This window comes from Cladophialophora immunda (assembly GCF_000835495.1).
Source record: "Cladophialophora immunda strain CBS 83496 unplaced genomic scaffold supercont1.9, whole genome shotgun sequence".
Taxonomy (NCBI): Eukaryota; Fungi; Ascomycota; class Eurotiomycetes; order Chaetothyriales; family Herpotrichiellaceae; genus Cladophialophora; species Cladophialophora immunda.
The window spans coordinates 152,475-165,570 of record NW_015622549.1 but is presented as its reverse complement, the minus strand read 5'-3'; the positions used below and the strand labels follow the sequence as shown (position 1 = coordinate 165,570).

The 13,096-nt window shown below is 52.7% G+C and overlaps 5 protein-coding genes across 7 annotated transcripts; 1 reads left to right on the top strand and 4 right to left on the bottom strand.

Annotated features, from left to right (window-relative positions):
* Positions 1-85: 85 nt before the first annotated feature.
* On the bottom strand, positions 86-2,759 carry PV07_12486 (tubulin gamma chain). The gene has a single exon (XM_016400015.1). The coding sequence runs from the start codon at positions 2,670-2,672 to the stop codon at positions 1,305-1,307; it is 1,368 nt and encodes a 455-aa protein (XP_016242383.1). The 5' UTR covers positions 2,673-2,759; the 3' UTR covers positions 86-1,304.
* Positions 2,760-2,846: 87 nt separating this feature from the next.
* PV07_12485 lies at positions 2,847-4,668 on the bottom strand. Of its 3 annotated transcripts, XM_016400012.1 has the most exons (3): positions 4,140-4,668; positions 3,416-4,091; positions 2,847-3,284 (listed from the first exon to the last, which is right to left on the bottom strand). In XM_016400012.1, exons 1-3 carry the CDS (start codon positions 4,267-4,269, stop codon positions 3,005-3,007), a joined length of 1,086 nt encoding a protein of 361 aa, XP_016242380.1. In that variant the 5' UTR covers positions 4,270-4,668; the 3' UTR covers positions 2,847-3,004. The 3 variants fall into 3 exon arrangements, with proteins under 3 accessions (XP_016242380.1, XP_016242381.1, XP_016242382.1); XM_016400013.1 differs by having other exon boundaries at positions 3,416-4,668; XM_016400014.1 differs by having other exon boundaries at positions 2,847-4,091.
* Positions 4,669-5,323: 655 nt separating this feature from the next.
* Positions 5,324-7,364, bottom strand: PV07_12484 (S-(hydroxymethyl)glutathione dehydrogenase). The gene is made up of 7 exons (XM_016400011.1): positions 7,146-7,364; positions 7,075-7,089; positions 6,901-7,015; positions 6,715-6,850; positions 6,010-6,664; positions 5,798-5,895; positions 5,324-5,700 (listed from the first exon to the last, which is right to left on the bottom strand). Exons 1-7 carry the CDS (start codon positions 7,167-7,169, stop codon positions 5,589-5,591), a joined length of 1,155 nt encoding a protein of 384 aa, XP_016242379.1. The 5' UTR covers positions 7,170-7,364; the 3' UTR covers positions 5,324-5,588.
* A 464-nt stretch (positions 7,365-7,828) lies between these two features.
* PV07_12483 (uncharacterized protein) lies at positions 7,829-11,967 on the top strand. Its single transcript, XM_016400010.1, has one exon. The coding sequence runs from the start codon at positions 7,868-7,870 to the stop codon at positions 11,798-11,800; it is 3,933 nt and encodes a 1,310-aa protein (XP_016242378.1). The 5' UTR covers positions 7,829-7,867; the 3' UTR covers positions 11,801-11,967.
* PV07_12482 (uncharacterized protein) lies at positions 11,818-13,079 on the bottom strand. Its single transcript, XM_016400009.1, has 3 exons — positions 12,912-13,079; positions 12,374-12,846; positions 11,818-12,308 (listed from the first exon to the last, which is right to left on the bottom strand). The coding sequence occupies exons 1-3, from the start codon at positions 12,940-12,942 to the stop codon at positions 12,060-12,062; spliced, it is 753 nt and encodes a 250-aa protein (XP_016242377.1). The 5' UTR covers positions 12,943-13,079; the 3' UTR covers positions 11,818-12,059.
* Positions 13,080-13,096: the final 17 nt, after the last annotated feature.

Sequence of the window (13,096 nt, the reverse complement as noted above, 5' to 3'; positions counted from 1 at the left end):
GATGCGCCAAAAGTTTCAGCAAGACGCTCAGTCCGAGCTGATGCTGATGGGCGATGATGATCGCGCATCTACTGGTAATAATAATAAACTCAAGGCATTGCTCAATTCGTTTTCGTATCGGGCGAAGCCACAAGCTCAGGAAATCAACCAAGTCCCAGAGCCAACCACGGAGAAGTCACTGGCAGTAACTGGTGCGCAGCTTCATCTACCCGTCCTTAGCTATGGCGTCTCCTGTTTGCAGATACGTACGCCGTCCTCTCGTTCTGCCCTGCCGTACACAATCGAATAGTCCTCCTTGTCTTGCTTTCTTAAGCCTGTTCCTTCTCCCCTTTCGAGCCGCCAGACCCGGCCGGTGTGACGGAATCAGACAACTCAATTCATTCAGCGGCCATTCCCCTTGGAGGTCCAGATCGTCGGTCTCAGCGCTTGGGTCTCTGACCTGCCCGTGCGCTTGTTATTGTCAATGCTGACCTTCCAGAATCGTGGAGTCCCACGCAACCAGCAGAACGGCTTTGCACATGGACAACAATAACTTTGCGAGTCTGGCCAACCACCTACCTTCCTTAAACACAATTGCATTGTTGGCACCTGTAGCTAGCTGCGACGCGGCTTTCCTCACTTGGTATGCAGCTTTCATTAGTCTGGGCATCTCCAAGGCGGTCTGGTTGGCTTCCTCCAAATGCGGCATGCGATATCGCATCTGCTTCTCCTTCAGATCCCGTCTGTGTGGCTGCATGAGGGACAAACGTCGTATCTATGGCTGCCACACTTTTGGTTCCAGGCCTCTTATGCGAACGGCATCTGCCGTTATCATGGAATAACCTTCCGAACAGGTCACAAACAAGTAGAGTGTTCTTCCAGCTGATAATTTTCCGGTCATGTGCTGGAAGGGACAGTCCGGAAGTTCCTGGCCATGCTCGCTCTGCACCTGCATCTGGACCCTGCATGTTCCCACTGTCCTGGCGGCGGCCTCTTTGCCTGGTCGGTCCAATCCCGGAGTGTCAAAGGGAAATGTCCGTCAGAAGCGTAAGCTGGAGTCTGGCTCGCCCAACGACCCAAATATGCGACATCGGCCCACCACTGTACTCTGCTGCGCGGGAAACATCCTTGTTCTCGTCAACCAAGCTTGAAACATGACTACATGCGTTTCGAAAGGTGGTTTCGATTATCCGTCCCACATGCTGTTGTCATCTTGGTGGGTGATTGTGGTCGTCATAGATGCTAACATGTCTCGCCCTTGGGCCATAATTCAACGCTCATGACTCTTGAGACTTTGGTCAGAATTTCAGCCTGTACTTGCCAACTTAAGCACCATCAGCTTTCTTTTCTCCAGCCTCTGGGTCGAGATAATCGTCCTTCTCCGCCGCCTCATATTCACCAATTAAGCCCATCACAACCTCCTTTGCTTCGTCGAATTCGGCGAGCCCTTCAGAAAATGGGGCTTCCTTCTTGTACTGCTCCAAGTAGGCATTTCTTTTCCGCATTTTCTCGTACTGCATCACTATTCTCCGGAACAGGGTAGCGACGCTGGTGTGATTCGCGAGCATCAGACCCGATACCCGGTGCGTGTTCGGTAGATACGGGGACTTTTTGGTCAGCGCCACCTGGATTGAAGCTGGCCCCCAGGGTATGAAATTTGCCATTCGCCGTTCTCGAATGCGCAGAAGAGACTTGTGGACGTCGGTCGGATCGGCTTCGCCTTGGATGATGTTGAGAATTGAAATGTAGCAGGAAGATTTCGAGGGCGTGATAGATACCATCCGATTCTTTGGTTGAAGGAGGCGGCGCATCACGTCTAGCACTGTGGTCTTGCGCACGGTTTTGGCCTGATCCACGTTGTCGCCGGTGAAGGGGGTATAAGCGGTCATCAGGAAGTGACACCTTGGTGTAGGTATCAGAGACGCAATGATTCCCACCAGATCATTGTGCATGTATCCCGGATATCTCAGTGTCGTCGTAGAAGCCGACATGACGGTTGAGACCAATTGGTTCGTCTGCTGAAACGAAGGCTCTTGGACGTGGAGTCTTTCGGACGCAATGCTCGACAAGGCGCCGTTATCCAGTACCACGACACAGTCAGCGTTTTGTGTCAACCGCCGCATGGTGAGAAGGCTGTTGTAGGGATTCACCACGACATCGCCGGTGGCCGTATCTGGAAACACCGAGTATGTCTGGATGATCTTCTTGGGAAACCGATCGTTCATGCGCTCGAGGAGGTACGACCCAAGACCCGAACCAGTGCCGCCAGCAATAGAATGAAGAAGCATAAATCCCTCAAGCGAGTCGCTGCCGTCGGCCTCTCGATCAATCATGTCAAAAATCTCTTCTTGGACCCTCTCGCCCGCCGCGTACCCTGCCGCCCAGTTGTTCCCTGCGCCCATTCCATGTTCGCCTATGAAGAAATTCTCGGGGTTGTAAATGTTCTTGTATGGGCCGCTTTGTATGCTGTTGATAACTCGCGGCTCGAGATCGATGAGGATGGCTCGGGGAATGTAACGTGTATCGTCGCTTTGGTAGAAGAAGACATCTTTGCGGTCACCGCCTTCGGTCGCGAAGTCCTCGAGGTTTCCGTCGCGGGAGATCCCATGTTCTTGACACAATTGCTGCCAGAACCGGGAGCCGATTGCATTCCCGCACTGGCCTGCCTGGATGGTGATGATCTCGCGAGGCATTATTACACGGCTTGTGCAACTGGGAGGGGGATGGTTGACATTGACAACAGCAAATAACAATTTGGACGTCGACGCGTGAAATTCACGCGTCACAGGACGTGGGGTTTTGGGGTTTGGCAGGCATAAGATGACCACCTACTTGTAGGTAGGTATTACTCCGTACTGTACCTAAATACGAAGGGTCCGCTCGGTGCCTACCTAGGGCCGATATGAAATCTCTCGAGTCTATGAATGGACTGAAGTCCAGTCTTGCTTTTGTTTTTATCATGTTACCCAACCCAGGGCATTTGTTTCCTCCTCAGTCTATTTGGTAGCTGCTCAAACTGGAGTGATCAGTCCTCGGCGGCCTCGACAGGCTTCACTCTCAGGTTATTTTGTTGTACGAAATGCTCGACCGTCTCCGGGAATTTGCGCCTGAAACGTCTGGAGAAAATCGCAATCATAATCCATATCCACAACGTATAGAGACACTGGGCCCAGGTGATTTTGGCTTCTGGCTCTCTTTGTTCGTCCCATTCGTCGCAGATCTTCTTGAACGTCTTGGGATCGTCTGTGATGACTCCCTCTAGGTTGTGTTGAATACACCATCTCATGAGATTGGGGTCATTGACACTACCGTCACTATCGCGTTAGCGCCGCCCTTGAATATGCGTCTACGAGAGGGATTTCTCGATCTCGGGGTTTTTGCCAAAGAACAAGACCTTGGACCAAGGAGAAAAGATTCCCCAAACAGGCAGACTTACGTCCAAGCAAAGAGTGGGCGATTGGCTCTGCGTACGTCTCTCATGAATCGAGCGCCCAAAGGACCAAACAGGCTCTTCTGCAGCATATTGAACGACACATTCGGCACCTTCAGGAACTGCCGGGCGTAAAAGGTCGAGAATCCGATATGTGATACCGGGTAGCCTGGGCAATATTTCACGCATAAAGGCAGGAATTTGGCTGCCCAGATCCCGAGGACAACCCTTTCCTCCCAGGCTCGTTGACCGGGATCCACCGAGGCCAGCGTCTTTGCTATCAGTCTCATTACGTCGTCCGAGTTGTTGTCCAATTTGATATCGAGAAATACCCAAACATGCTCCAAGCCCGGTTGTGCAACGTATTCAAGCAGGTCTCGGAGACGTGGCATAGGTACGTGAGGGTCCTTGGTTGTGCGAAGGGTGCTCAAATAGTCCCACTCACAATCGATTATTTTTTCTTTCTTGCCAAAACACCGTTTCAGATCTGCGTCGTGGGACAGGACAACCACATCATCTTTGGACAAGTGAATGTCAGTCTCGAGTGCGTGAGCCCCAACTTCGACGGCGCCTCTGAAAGCATTCATCGTGTTCTCAGGGTGTTCCGCTTTGAAGCCTCGGTGTGCAATGGTCTGGGGCAGCGGCCGTTTGCCATTGTATGGTTTTGCCCACGTCCAGCTTGCTGTTGACCATCAGAAGTCGTCCTGATGCAGAGGATGGAAGGACGAACCCATAGGGAAATCCAAGGGTACGCTTTGATTTGGGCCCTGAGTTCCATATTCGGATCCCCCATTCATCGGCTGGGCCAATTCTTTACTCAACAACGGCGTTGTGGCCGGGCGGTCGGCAACACGACGCATCTTGAAGAGACGCCTCTGCTGAAAAACTGACACTGTCCTAAAACTAGACGAGGGTTCAAGGAAACAGAGTGGCTTTGAGAAAGCGACGGCTAGTCAAAATGATGGTGACATTGACAGTCGCTAAGCGGTGGCCTCGCATCAACACAAGATTTTTGAAATGGTTGAACGCTATCACCGAGCCATGTCAACTGAAAGGAACAGGGTGAATGAGGGGCAGGACTCAGTAGCTTGAGAGGCAGGTATCGAAGTTAATGAACATCAAGGGCACGAAAGGCAAAGATATCTGAGTGCAGGAACAGGTGTGGTTAAACGCCACCTTAAGTATAGTGTACTTGTACTTTGTTGGAGGACTTTGTGAAAATCCCTGTCGAATGGGCCAACCCGGTGCTCAAGGACTCGTTGCAAGCTTTGAGGTCTCATGCACATTACAGACCGCCAAAGGATCGCTTCAGGGGTCAGCTGCTTCTAATAGAATTCAAAGCCACGTTTACCGGTGGTAGGGCCAGGCACCACTGAATGGCCGCCAAATCGCCACACTTTGTGCCCATGAATTCGGCATCGCCATGCTCCGGTTTTAGCACAGACGACGAGTTCCGGGGAGCCGGAGAGCATGCACAACCACCCAACCAAGCCTCCTTAGGTGTCCTCTAAACGCCTCTCCGCGCCTTTGACAGAAAAGATCGCGGGGGACAACTCCTCTGAACTACTTCTACAGAAAGGAGAGGTGAGATCAGTCCGTGTCCGGAGATAGGACTCTCCTGCTTTTGCCCTTTGCCGTTGGTTCCATCTGCCGTTCATACCGATTTCCAATTGCCGAAGCGCAAGAGCAAAAATGCCAAACCAGTGTGGCATTCAATAAGCCGCTTCGGAAGCGGACAGTCTTGCATGTGGCTTGGTGTCACTTTGGCTTGATTATCTTATGTCCGAGAGGTGCAGCAAACAGCCTTCACACTGCTCGACCAGGTCACATGGACCGGCGAAGTGCCCAGTGGTGGGCCATTGTATGCTATCCCTCACCCAAGAACAGCCTTGCAGATTCGATCACGCATTAGAGGATAACTTCAGATTTGTACATGCTCAAGAGAACGCGACTGGTAGTGGTAAATCATATTGAAAGCGGAAGCAGCCCAGGCTTGATTTGATTTTCCATAAAGAGGGCGGTCTGATATGTTCGATCCTCAAGATACATGAGAAGGTATTTTTCTTTCTCCCCGGCGCCATCAATAGTCAACGTCTCATTTCCGCCATCGACATGTCGACGCGGACTATGCTTTCTGAAATCTCATCACAGTTCAAAGCTTGCTTTCCCCCGAGTGTAGTCACCCTTGTTTCGCGCCCATGTCCACCACACATCGGATGCAGTCGCCGGCATGCATGTCGTGGAATGCATCGTTGATCTTGTCGAGGGGCTGGCGATGTGTGATGAACTCGCTATGCAAACAGTCAGCAATGAATAGACGCGTGGAGATTGATAAGAGCCCGAAAGCGCCCTAGAAGCTAAGCTAAGCTGAGTCCTGAACAGACTTACTTGACTTTGAGTTTCCCATCCAGGTAATCCTGGACGAGTCCTGGGAGCTGCGTGCGACCTTTGACACCACCAAAAGCACAGCCTCGCCATACACGGCCCTGTGAATATCTGTCAGTCTGTGTGCGCCGAAATCCGCAGCGTTTGAGGACGAGAGGTCGGGTCGGATACGACACAGCGTTTCAGCCTGCCTAAGGGGAGGAGGGAGAACTCACAGTGACCAGTTGGAAGGGTCTCGTGGAGATTTCAGCGCCGGCAGGGGCAACGCCAATGATGATAGACTGGCCCCAGCCTTTGTGGCATGCTTCGAGAGCGGCTCTCATGACTTGAACGTTGCCAGTGCAGTCAAAGGTGTAGTCGCAGCCACCATCCGTCATTTCAATCAACTTCTCCTGGATGGTCTGACCATTCAACTGGGTAGGGTTGACAAAGTCTGTGGCTCCAAACTTTTCGGCCCATTCTTTCTTCTTGTCATTGACGTCCACCACAATAATCTTGCCAGCCTCGTTCTTTACGGCACCTTGGATGACCGACAGACCAACACAGCCGGCACCGAAAACAGCAACGTTGGAGCCCTTCTCCACGTTGGCCGTGATCACTGCCGCCCCGTAGCCAGTGGTAATACCACAACCAAGCAAGCATGTGCGGTCCATTGGAGCCTTGTCGGTAATAGCCACAACGGAAATGTCGGCGACGACGGTGTACTGGGAGAAAGTCGACGTGCCCATGAAATGCAGCAGATCTTTGCCCTTGCACTTGAACCTCGAGGTGCCATCCGGCATCACACCTCTTCCCTGGGTAGCGCGAATCTTCCCGCACAAGTTGGTCTTGCCAGATATACAAAACTTGCATTCCTTGCATTCCGGGGTGCTTCCAACGTAAGCTTGGTTTGACTTGTACAGGAGAGGAGCTGGACATACTAGAGCGCAACGACGTGGTCTCCGGGCTTCACGGACGTAACGCCCTCACCCACCGATTCCACGATACCAGCACCCTCGTGCCCCAGAACGACGGGGAACGCGCCCTCGGGGTCCTTTCCGGAAAGAGTGTATGCATCTGGCTCCTCTTTCAGTTCCCGATTCTTACCCGCAGCAGGTTCAGCGTACCCGTGTGACAGACTCCAGTGTAGTAAATCTGAATGCGGACTTCGTGGGCTCTGGGAGGAGCCACTTCGATGTCTTCGATCGAAAGGTCCTTGCCGGCCTCCCAGGCAACGGCAGCCTGCGCAGAGTCAGGTGTTGTTGTCGGTGTCGGGGGCACAATGGGGAGCCAGTGTTTACCTTGCAAGTAATGGTCTACCAATTGGGAGAGTCAGCACATGATCCCAGTGTCCGGGGGCATTGAATGTTACCTTTCCAACAGTATCAGCAGGCATTTTGATAGATTGGGTTGGGGGAAGCTGGCTTCAGCAAAGATTGCAGTGAATAGTGAGAAGAGAATGCAGAAGAACCACGGAAACGTCAGGAATTAAAAAGCCATCAACATGCCGGTGTGGGGAGGCTGTTGGTTTTCAAGTGAGCAGACTCTGAGGTGGGGTTCACGTAGCTATGATGATATTGCTGAGGAGGGGCCGGCGAGTAGCCATCGGATACGCAGAGGAGCGTGCAGCAGCCTGCAGAGCACCATCCGGGATCCCACCCGGCCACTTTTCGTATAGATACGGCTATTGGATGAGCTGGGACCTCCCCTCTGTCCTGGCGAAGGGCATTCGAGCCTCTGAGTCGTTCCTGGACTCGTCATCTTGGTGGTGTGTATATGCAGATCAACTCGATGGGCCGAATGTGGAAATCATGACAAACAACCCCCCCTGGGTGTAGGAAGAGCAGCCAGCCGTGCCAGCCCTGTTGAGCGCCTCACAGTGCCACTACCGCCCACTGTCGCCCGGGGTTGTCTTAATCATCCGTTGTTCGCCTGGTTGTCGCCAAGCTCGGAGAAAATTTCCCGAACGGGTTAATTGAGTCTGGCCAACGGAGTCTCTGCTTTTACTGCCGCAAAAAAGTTAGACGATTTCACCACCACCAAACCTAAGTCTCTCCCGCTCCCCACAAGGCTGGTGATAGATTGCCATGCGACATGAACCACTTGAGCTTCCAGGGGTCGTCACGTCCGGCTGGCGATGGCTCCTCGTCCACTGCACCGCCATATCCCTACATAGGCCACAACCCTCCAGTCGCGCCAGATGAAACGATGCCGGCGGCATTTGACGGCTATATTCCTAGCCTCGTGAGCCCCCTTCGAGGACTGCCTCCCTATCCACCCTCACAAGCATTACTGCCGAGCCCAACGTCACTGCACCACACCTTGTCTGCAAGACGAGTAGTGTTCCACGACCATGCATCGTTGCTGCAGCCTCCAGCGTCGCCACCGAACTACAGCTTTGCTTTTTCTCAGCCACTCCTGGCTTCTGAATCATACGTCCTGAATCCTCCCTCTTATCCTCAACAGTCTTTGAGTCAGCCGCAGCATACATCTCTGTTCTCGGCCAACGCAACTCATGATAACCATGCGGGCTACATTCCGTTTCCCTCCGCGGTCCACCATCTCAATGTCGCTCGTGCTGAGCACTCGAGCCAGAATGAAAGGCAACTCCCCGGGATAGAGCGGGCTCTTGTCGGAGAAGACAGTGATACGTCTGTTGACGATCATGGAGTCCCAGGACTGCCCTCAGAACCAGTGGAAGACGACCCTGCTTCCCCCACCAGAGGACGGAAGAGAGGGCGTCCAAGGTTGGCATTGTCTGATCGTCAACCCAGAAAACGACGTAAGAAAGGAATGGGGCCTCGGGGTGGTTGGAGCAAAGGCATGAAGATTGGCCCTCGACCAGCCCTCGACCCGGGGCCGGAATTCAACGACCTCTATAGCCAAGCTACCATTGCCTTCATCGACGATCAAGACACCGAGAAAGCGCTTGACTTAATCTTGCAGGCGATCGCGGTTAATCCTGAAATCTATTCTGCTCATGCCCTGCTTTCTGAGATATACTTCTCTCGAGACGAAGACGAAAAGGCTATCGCTGCACTTTTTAGCGGCGCTCACACCATACCAACAGATCCAGAAGTATGGATTCAAGCGGCCAATGCGTGTCTCCACAGGTCAAAGGGCAAACGAGAGACTGCCTTGCAACAAGCCAGTTACTGCTATGCTCGAATTATCCACACGGACCGAGAGCACTTGGAAGCTCGCTTTCAACGAGCCGCGGTCAGCAGAGAACTTTCGAATTACACCAAAGCCATGAGAGACTTGGAAGCTATACTCGAACGAATGCCCAGAAACTCTAGTGTCCTGAGGCAGATTGCAGAGATATGCATTGAAACCAGGGATCTGGAAAGAGCAAAACAAGTCTATGAGGACACCTTAAGTTACTACCGGGAGAACGGATTCGAGGGCGAAGAGTCTTTCACCTGGGCTGACATTCTGGTCTACGTGCAAATCCTTGCCCTTGAAGAACCTCCTGATTTAGCCATCGTGAACGCTTTGAAAACCTTGAAACAGTTGTCACGGTGGCTCTTGGGACGAGAGGAAGAAGCTTATTGGGATCACTTTACCGATGATGACCGAGAGTTTGACTCGGAAGATGAACCTCGACGAGTCCTCGTGCCTGAATTTGTCGTTGGCAAATATTCATCGGATGCCTACGGCCCTGGACTCCCCTTAGAACTGAGGGTTAGACTAGGGATACTTCGTCTGAAGCAGGGTCGAGATGGGTTAGACGAGGCGCTGGCACATTTTGAATGGCTTGAACCGGAAGCCAGGGATGAAGGTGCAAGTGTGTACGATTACCCGGATTTGTTCCTCGAGGTTGCCCAAGCCTTGCAGGAAGCCAAAGAACACAACCAGGCACTACGTTTCTATGAAGCCCTAAAGGACACCAACGCATATTCTCATACGGAATTTTGGCTAGGTATCGCAGCCAACGCTTATCTTTGTGGCGACAAGCTACACGCGGTGGAGTACTATGAGGAGGCTAAGGCTGGAGATGAAAAATGTGTCGAGGCACGCACTCAGCTTTCGCGGCTCTACGCCGAATTCGGTGACAAAGAAAAGGCAATGGAGAATGCTCGGGAAGCGGTCCGTGTCGCCGACAGCTTCCTTGCTAAAACTGACCGCCGCAAATATGAGCGCAAAGAACAGCGCCTAGCTCGTGAGGAAGCGGAAAGTGCTCTGAAGGAAGCATTCAACCTCCCTGGCGAAGTTGTTGGAGGTACACCTGTTGACCGTATCGAGAGCAAGCTCCAAAGAAGAATGAAGAAGACACGCAGGACTCGGAAGGCAGTATCGATGCTGTCGAAGGGGGCGATCCATGGGCAAGGAGAGACTGAAGGCGGACTCGAAGATGAATACGAGGATGCCCAAGACGATCAGTCAGATGAGCAATTTCAGCTTGGTCGAGCCGGGCGCGACCTGCCGCCAATGATGGATCGTGAGATCGCCGGCCAGACAGCCCAGAACGTGGCACGGAAGAGAAAGGATCGGCAAGCACCCCGTTCGCGAGTGCAAGGCAAAACCAGAACAAAACGAATGACCATAGAAGAAAGAGAGGCCCACCGAACCGAAACGATCAACAGACTCTATAGCGACTTGGTCTACAACACAGAAGCAGTGAGAGCTGGCGATGAAATAGCAAGGAACACCTGGATGGACTGTGCTGACTCCCTCATTACGGACTTCCGAAGCAACCGGCCGTTTTACTCTAAAGAGCGAAATCAGTCGTTGGACGGCCTTTACCAGGAAGCCGCCAATGCCGGCACACGCCAAAGATGGGAGAGAGATCAAGAGAATGGTCAAGACGGCGTCGAAGTGGATCAAGACTTTCCCATCCCTACTGTCGAATCGTCCATGCCTACTGAATACCGCGAAATCCCCTTCTCAAATTGGCTGGATGTTTTTCTCGAGTACTCTCTTCTGCTTGCCCAGTCTCCTGAGGTAGACGCTCAGCATCGGTGCTACACCATTGTCAATGCTGCGTTGGATTGCGCGGTTTGGAATCAAGATCAACAGGCTCTGCTGCATATTTATGTCACATATCTTGCCTGTACTCTTGCCCTACAGGACGAACGGACCATGTCCACCGTGGTATTACGGTGGTTTCTGCGAACATTTCAATTCAACTCTGAGGGATATCGTCTCTTCGCTGCCATGAATCTGCTCTTCACTCGTCCTGGTGCGGCGTTCCGTAGTCGCGCCACCCACCAATACCTCTTCAAGCAGATTGTGCAAATGGATGCGAACCTGCCGATCGATTATGATCCAGAAGGTTACGGACCAGTGCCGGACTTCATGCGCCAGAGCGGCGCGGAAAACGCCTCCCGCAACAGAGACAACGATGAAGAGGCGCCTGTCCCTCACGAGAAGGATGTGCAAAGTCAGCAGCATCAGCGCCAAAACATGACGAAAACGAAGGAAATGAATGTTGACCTCCTAATGCTGTACGGGCACGTCCTATACGCGGGTGGTGGGTTTACCAGCGCCCTTTCGTACTTCTATCGTGCGCTTTCTCTCAGTCCCGAAAACCCTGCGCTGCTGCTCAGTATCTCACTGAGCTACATGCATGAGACGCTCAAAAAACACAGCGAGAATCGTCATATGTGTTTGTTGCAGGGGTGGGCGTTCTTCGAGGAGTATGCCGATGCGAGGAGGCGGTGGATGCAAAAGCGCATACAAGGACAGCAAACCCGTCATGATGATGCAGACATGGCCAGGGCGGATTTGGAAGGTCTGGAATTTCTGGTTGAGCGTGAGATCGCGTTCAATCGTGCAAGATGCTGGCACATGCTGGGTTTGTCGGATCTGGCGGTGCGCGCGTATGAGAAAATCCTTTCGCTCTCGGCCCCTTCCGCCAATCTCTCAGCTCCTGACCCTGCTATCTCTGCAGAGAGGGGCAAGGATATGGACGTGAGCCCGGCGGAGTTCACAATGGAAGCAGCATATGCGATTCAGACGATGTACGCTTTGAGCGGGAATCCGCAGATGGCCAGAGAAGTCACGGAGAAGTACCTGGTGGTTTGATGTTGTCTGACAAGGTATTGCAAGGTGAATGTTTGGACTTGGACCGATAACTTAGATAGCCGGGTGAAATCGGCTTGCTCTTTTCCTAAGACTTCTAAAGAGAGGTATTTTATGTACAACATTGAATGCCATTCCACCACGTCCCCTTCCAGGCACCGCTGGGCAACGTCCACAACTGAGGCCTTCGGCATACCTGTAGTGTTCACCATCGGCAATCTGGCCTCCCCAGAGGAGAGCCTGATCGCTCTTCTGCCTTCATCTACTGGCTCTTGCTAGCCACCAACTTCTCAACGTCCGCCACTGACTGGGCCAAAATCTGCTGCAAAACCTTGGGGTTTTCGAGCTCTTTGGTGACCTTGGCGATGATGCTGTCGGCCAATTCCTTCTGTTGCCGCTGCTTGACCTGACCCTCGTAACGGACCCAGCTGTCCAGGACGTTCTTGGCTTCGGCAGCTAGGGCGGTTTTTTGCTCAAGTTCGAAAGCCTGGGCTTCGAGTCTGGCGGTTTCCTAGAAACGAACCATCAACAACTGAATTTGAGGGAGAAGCGAGTTTGGGGGACTTTGCGCTTTACCTTCGAAACGTCAAACAGTTGCTTCGTGATCTCGACCACGTTACTCAAGGGCTTGACGTCTTCAATTCGTTCTTTAATGGCACTGGCATGATTCGTCCTCGCCTCGTTCAATAAATCCTTAATCTTCTGCACCTGGCCATCCGCCCAGTCCTTGTACATGGGACCTGTATATTTAAAGATGCCGTAGAAGACGGACAGCAGACAGAAAGCGATGACGCTCTCCTCGTTCACCACGTAGAGCTCATTGCTGATTGCCCAGATGGAGATTCCAGCACCGGCGGAGAGAATGGCAGTTTTGCTGGCGAGGGAAGACCCGGGAAGGGCGTCGACGATGGACTGAGCTGTCTTCTTAGGGTCTTGCGAGGGCACGTTAGAGGAGGACTGATGACGGATGGAAGTCAAGGGCGTGCTGGCGGCGAGCGATGGGAGGGCGCGGATCGGGAGAGAAGTTGATGCGCGGAGTTTGCTGGCTCCTGGAATCCTATTGTCAGATCTGCTCTTTGTCCATCCCGAGCTCCAGGACGCATGGGTGACTCACCAGCAGCACTCCTTGCCAGTCTAGACGCCATTGTTGTGGTGTTTGTAGCCTGAACAGTCGACCTGAAGCTCCTGACGTTCAAAGTTTGGTGGTCCGGCGAGGAGAGCTTGTAATTGAGGTCTGGGTGCGCTATTCTGTATATGGACTAGTGCTTGGCATACATTTGCGCCATCAAAAATTGTTTC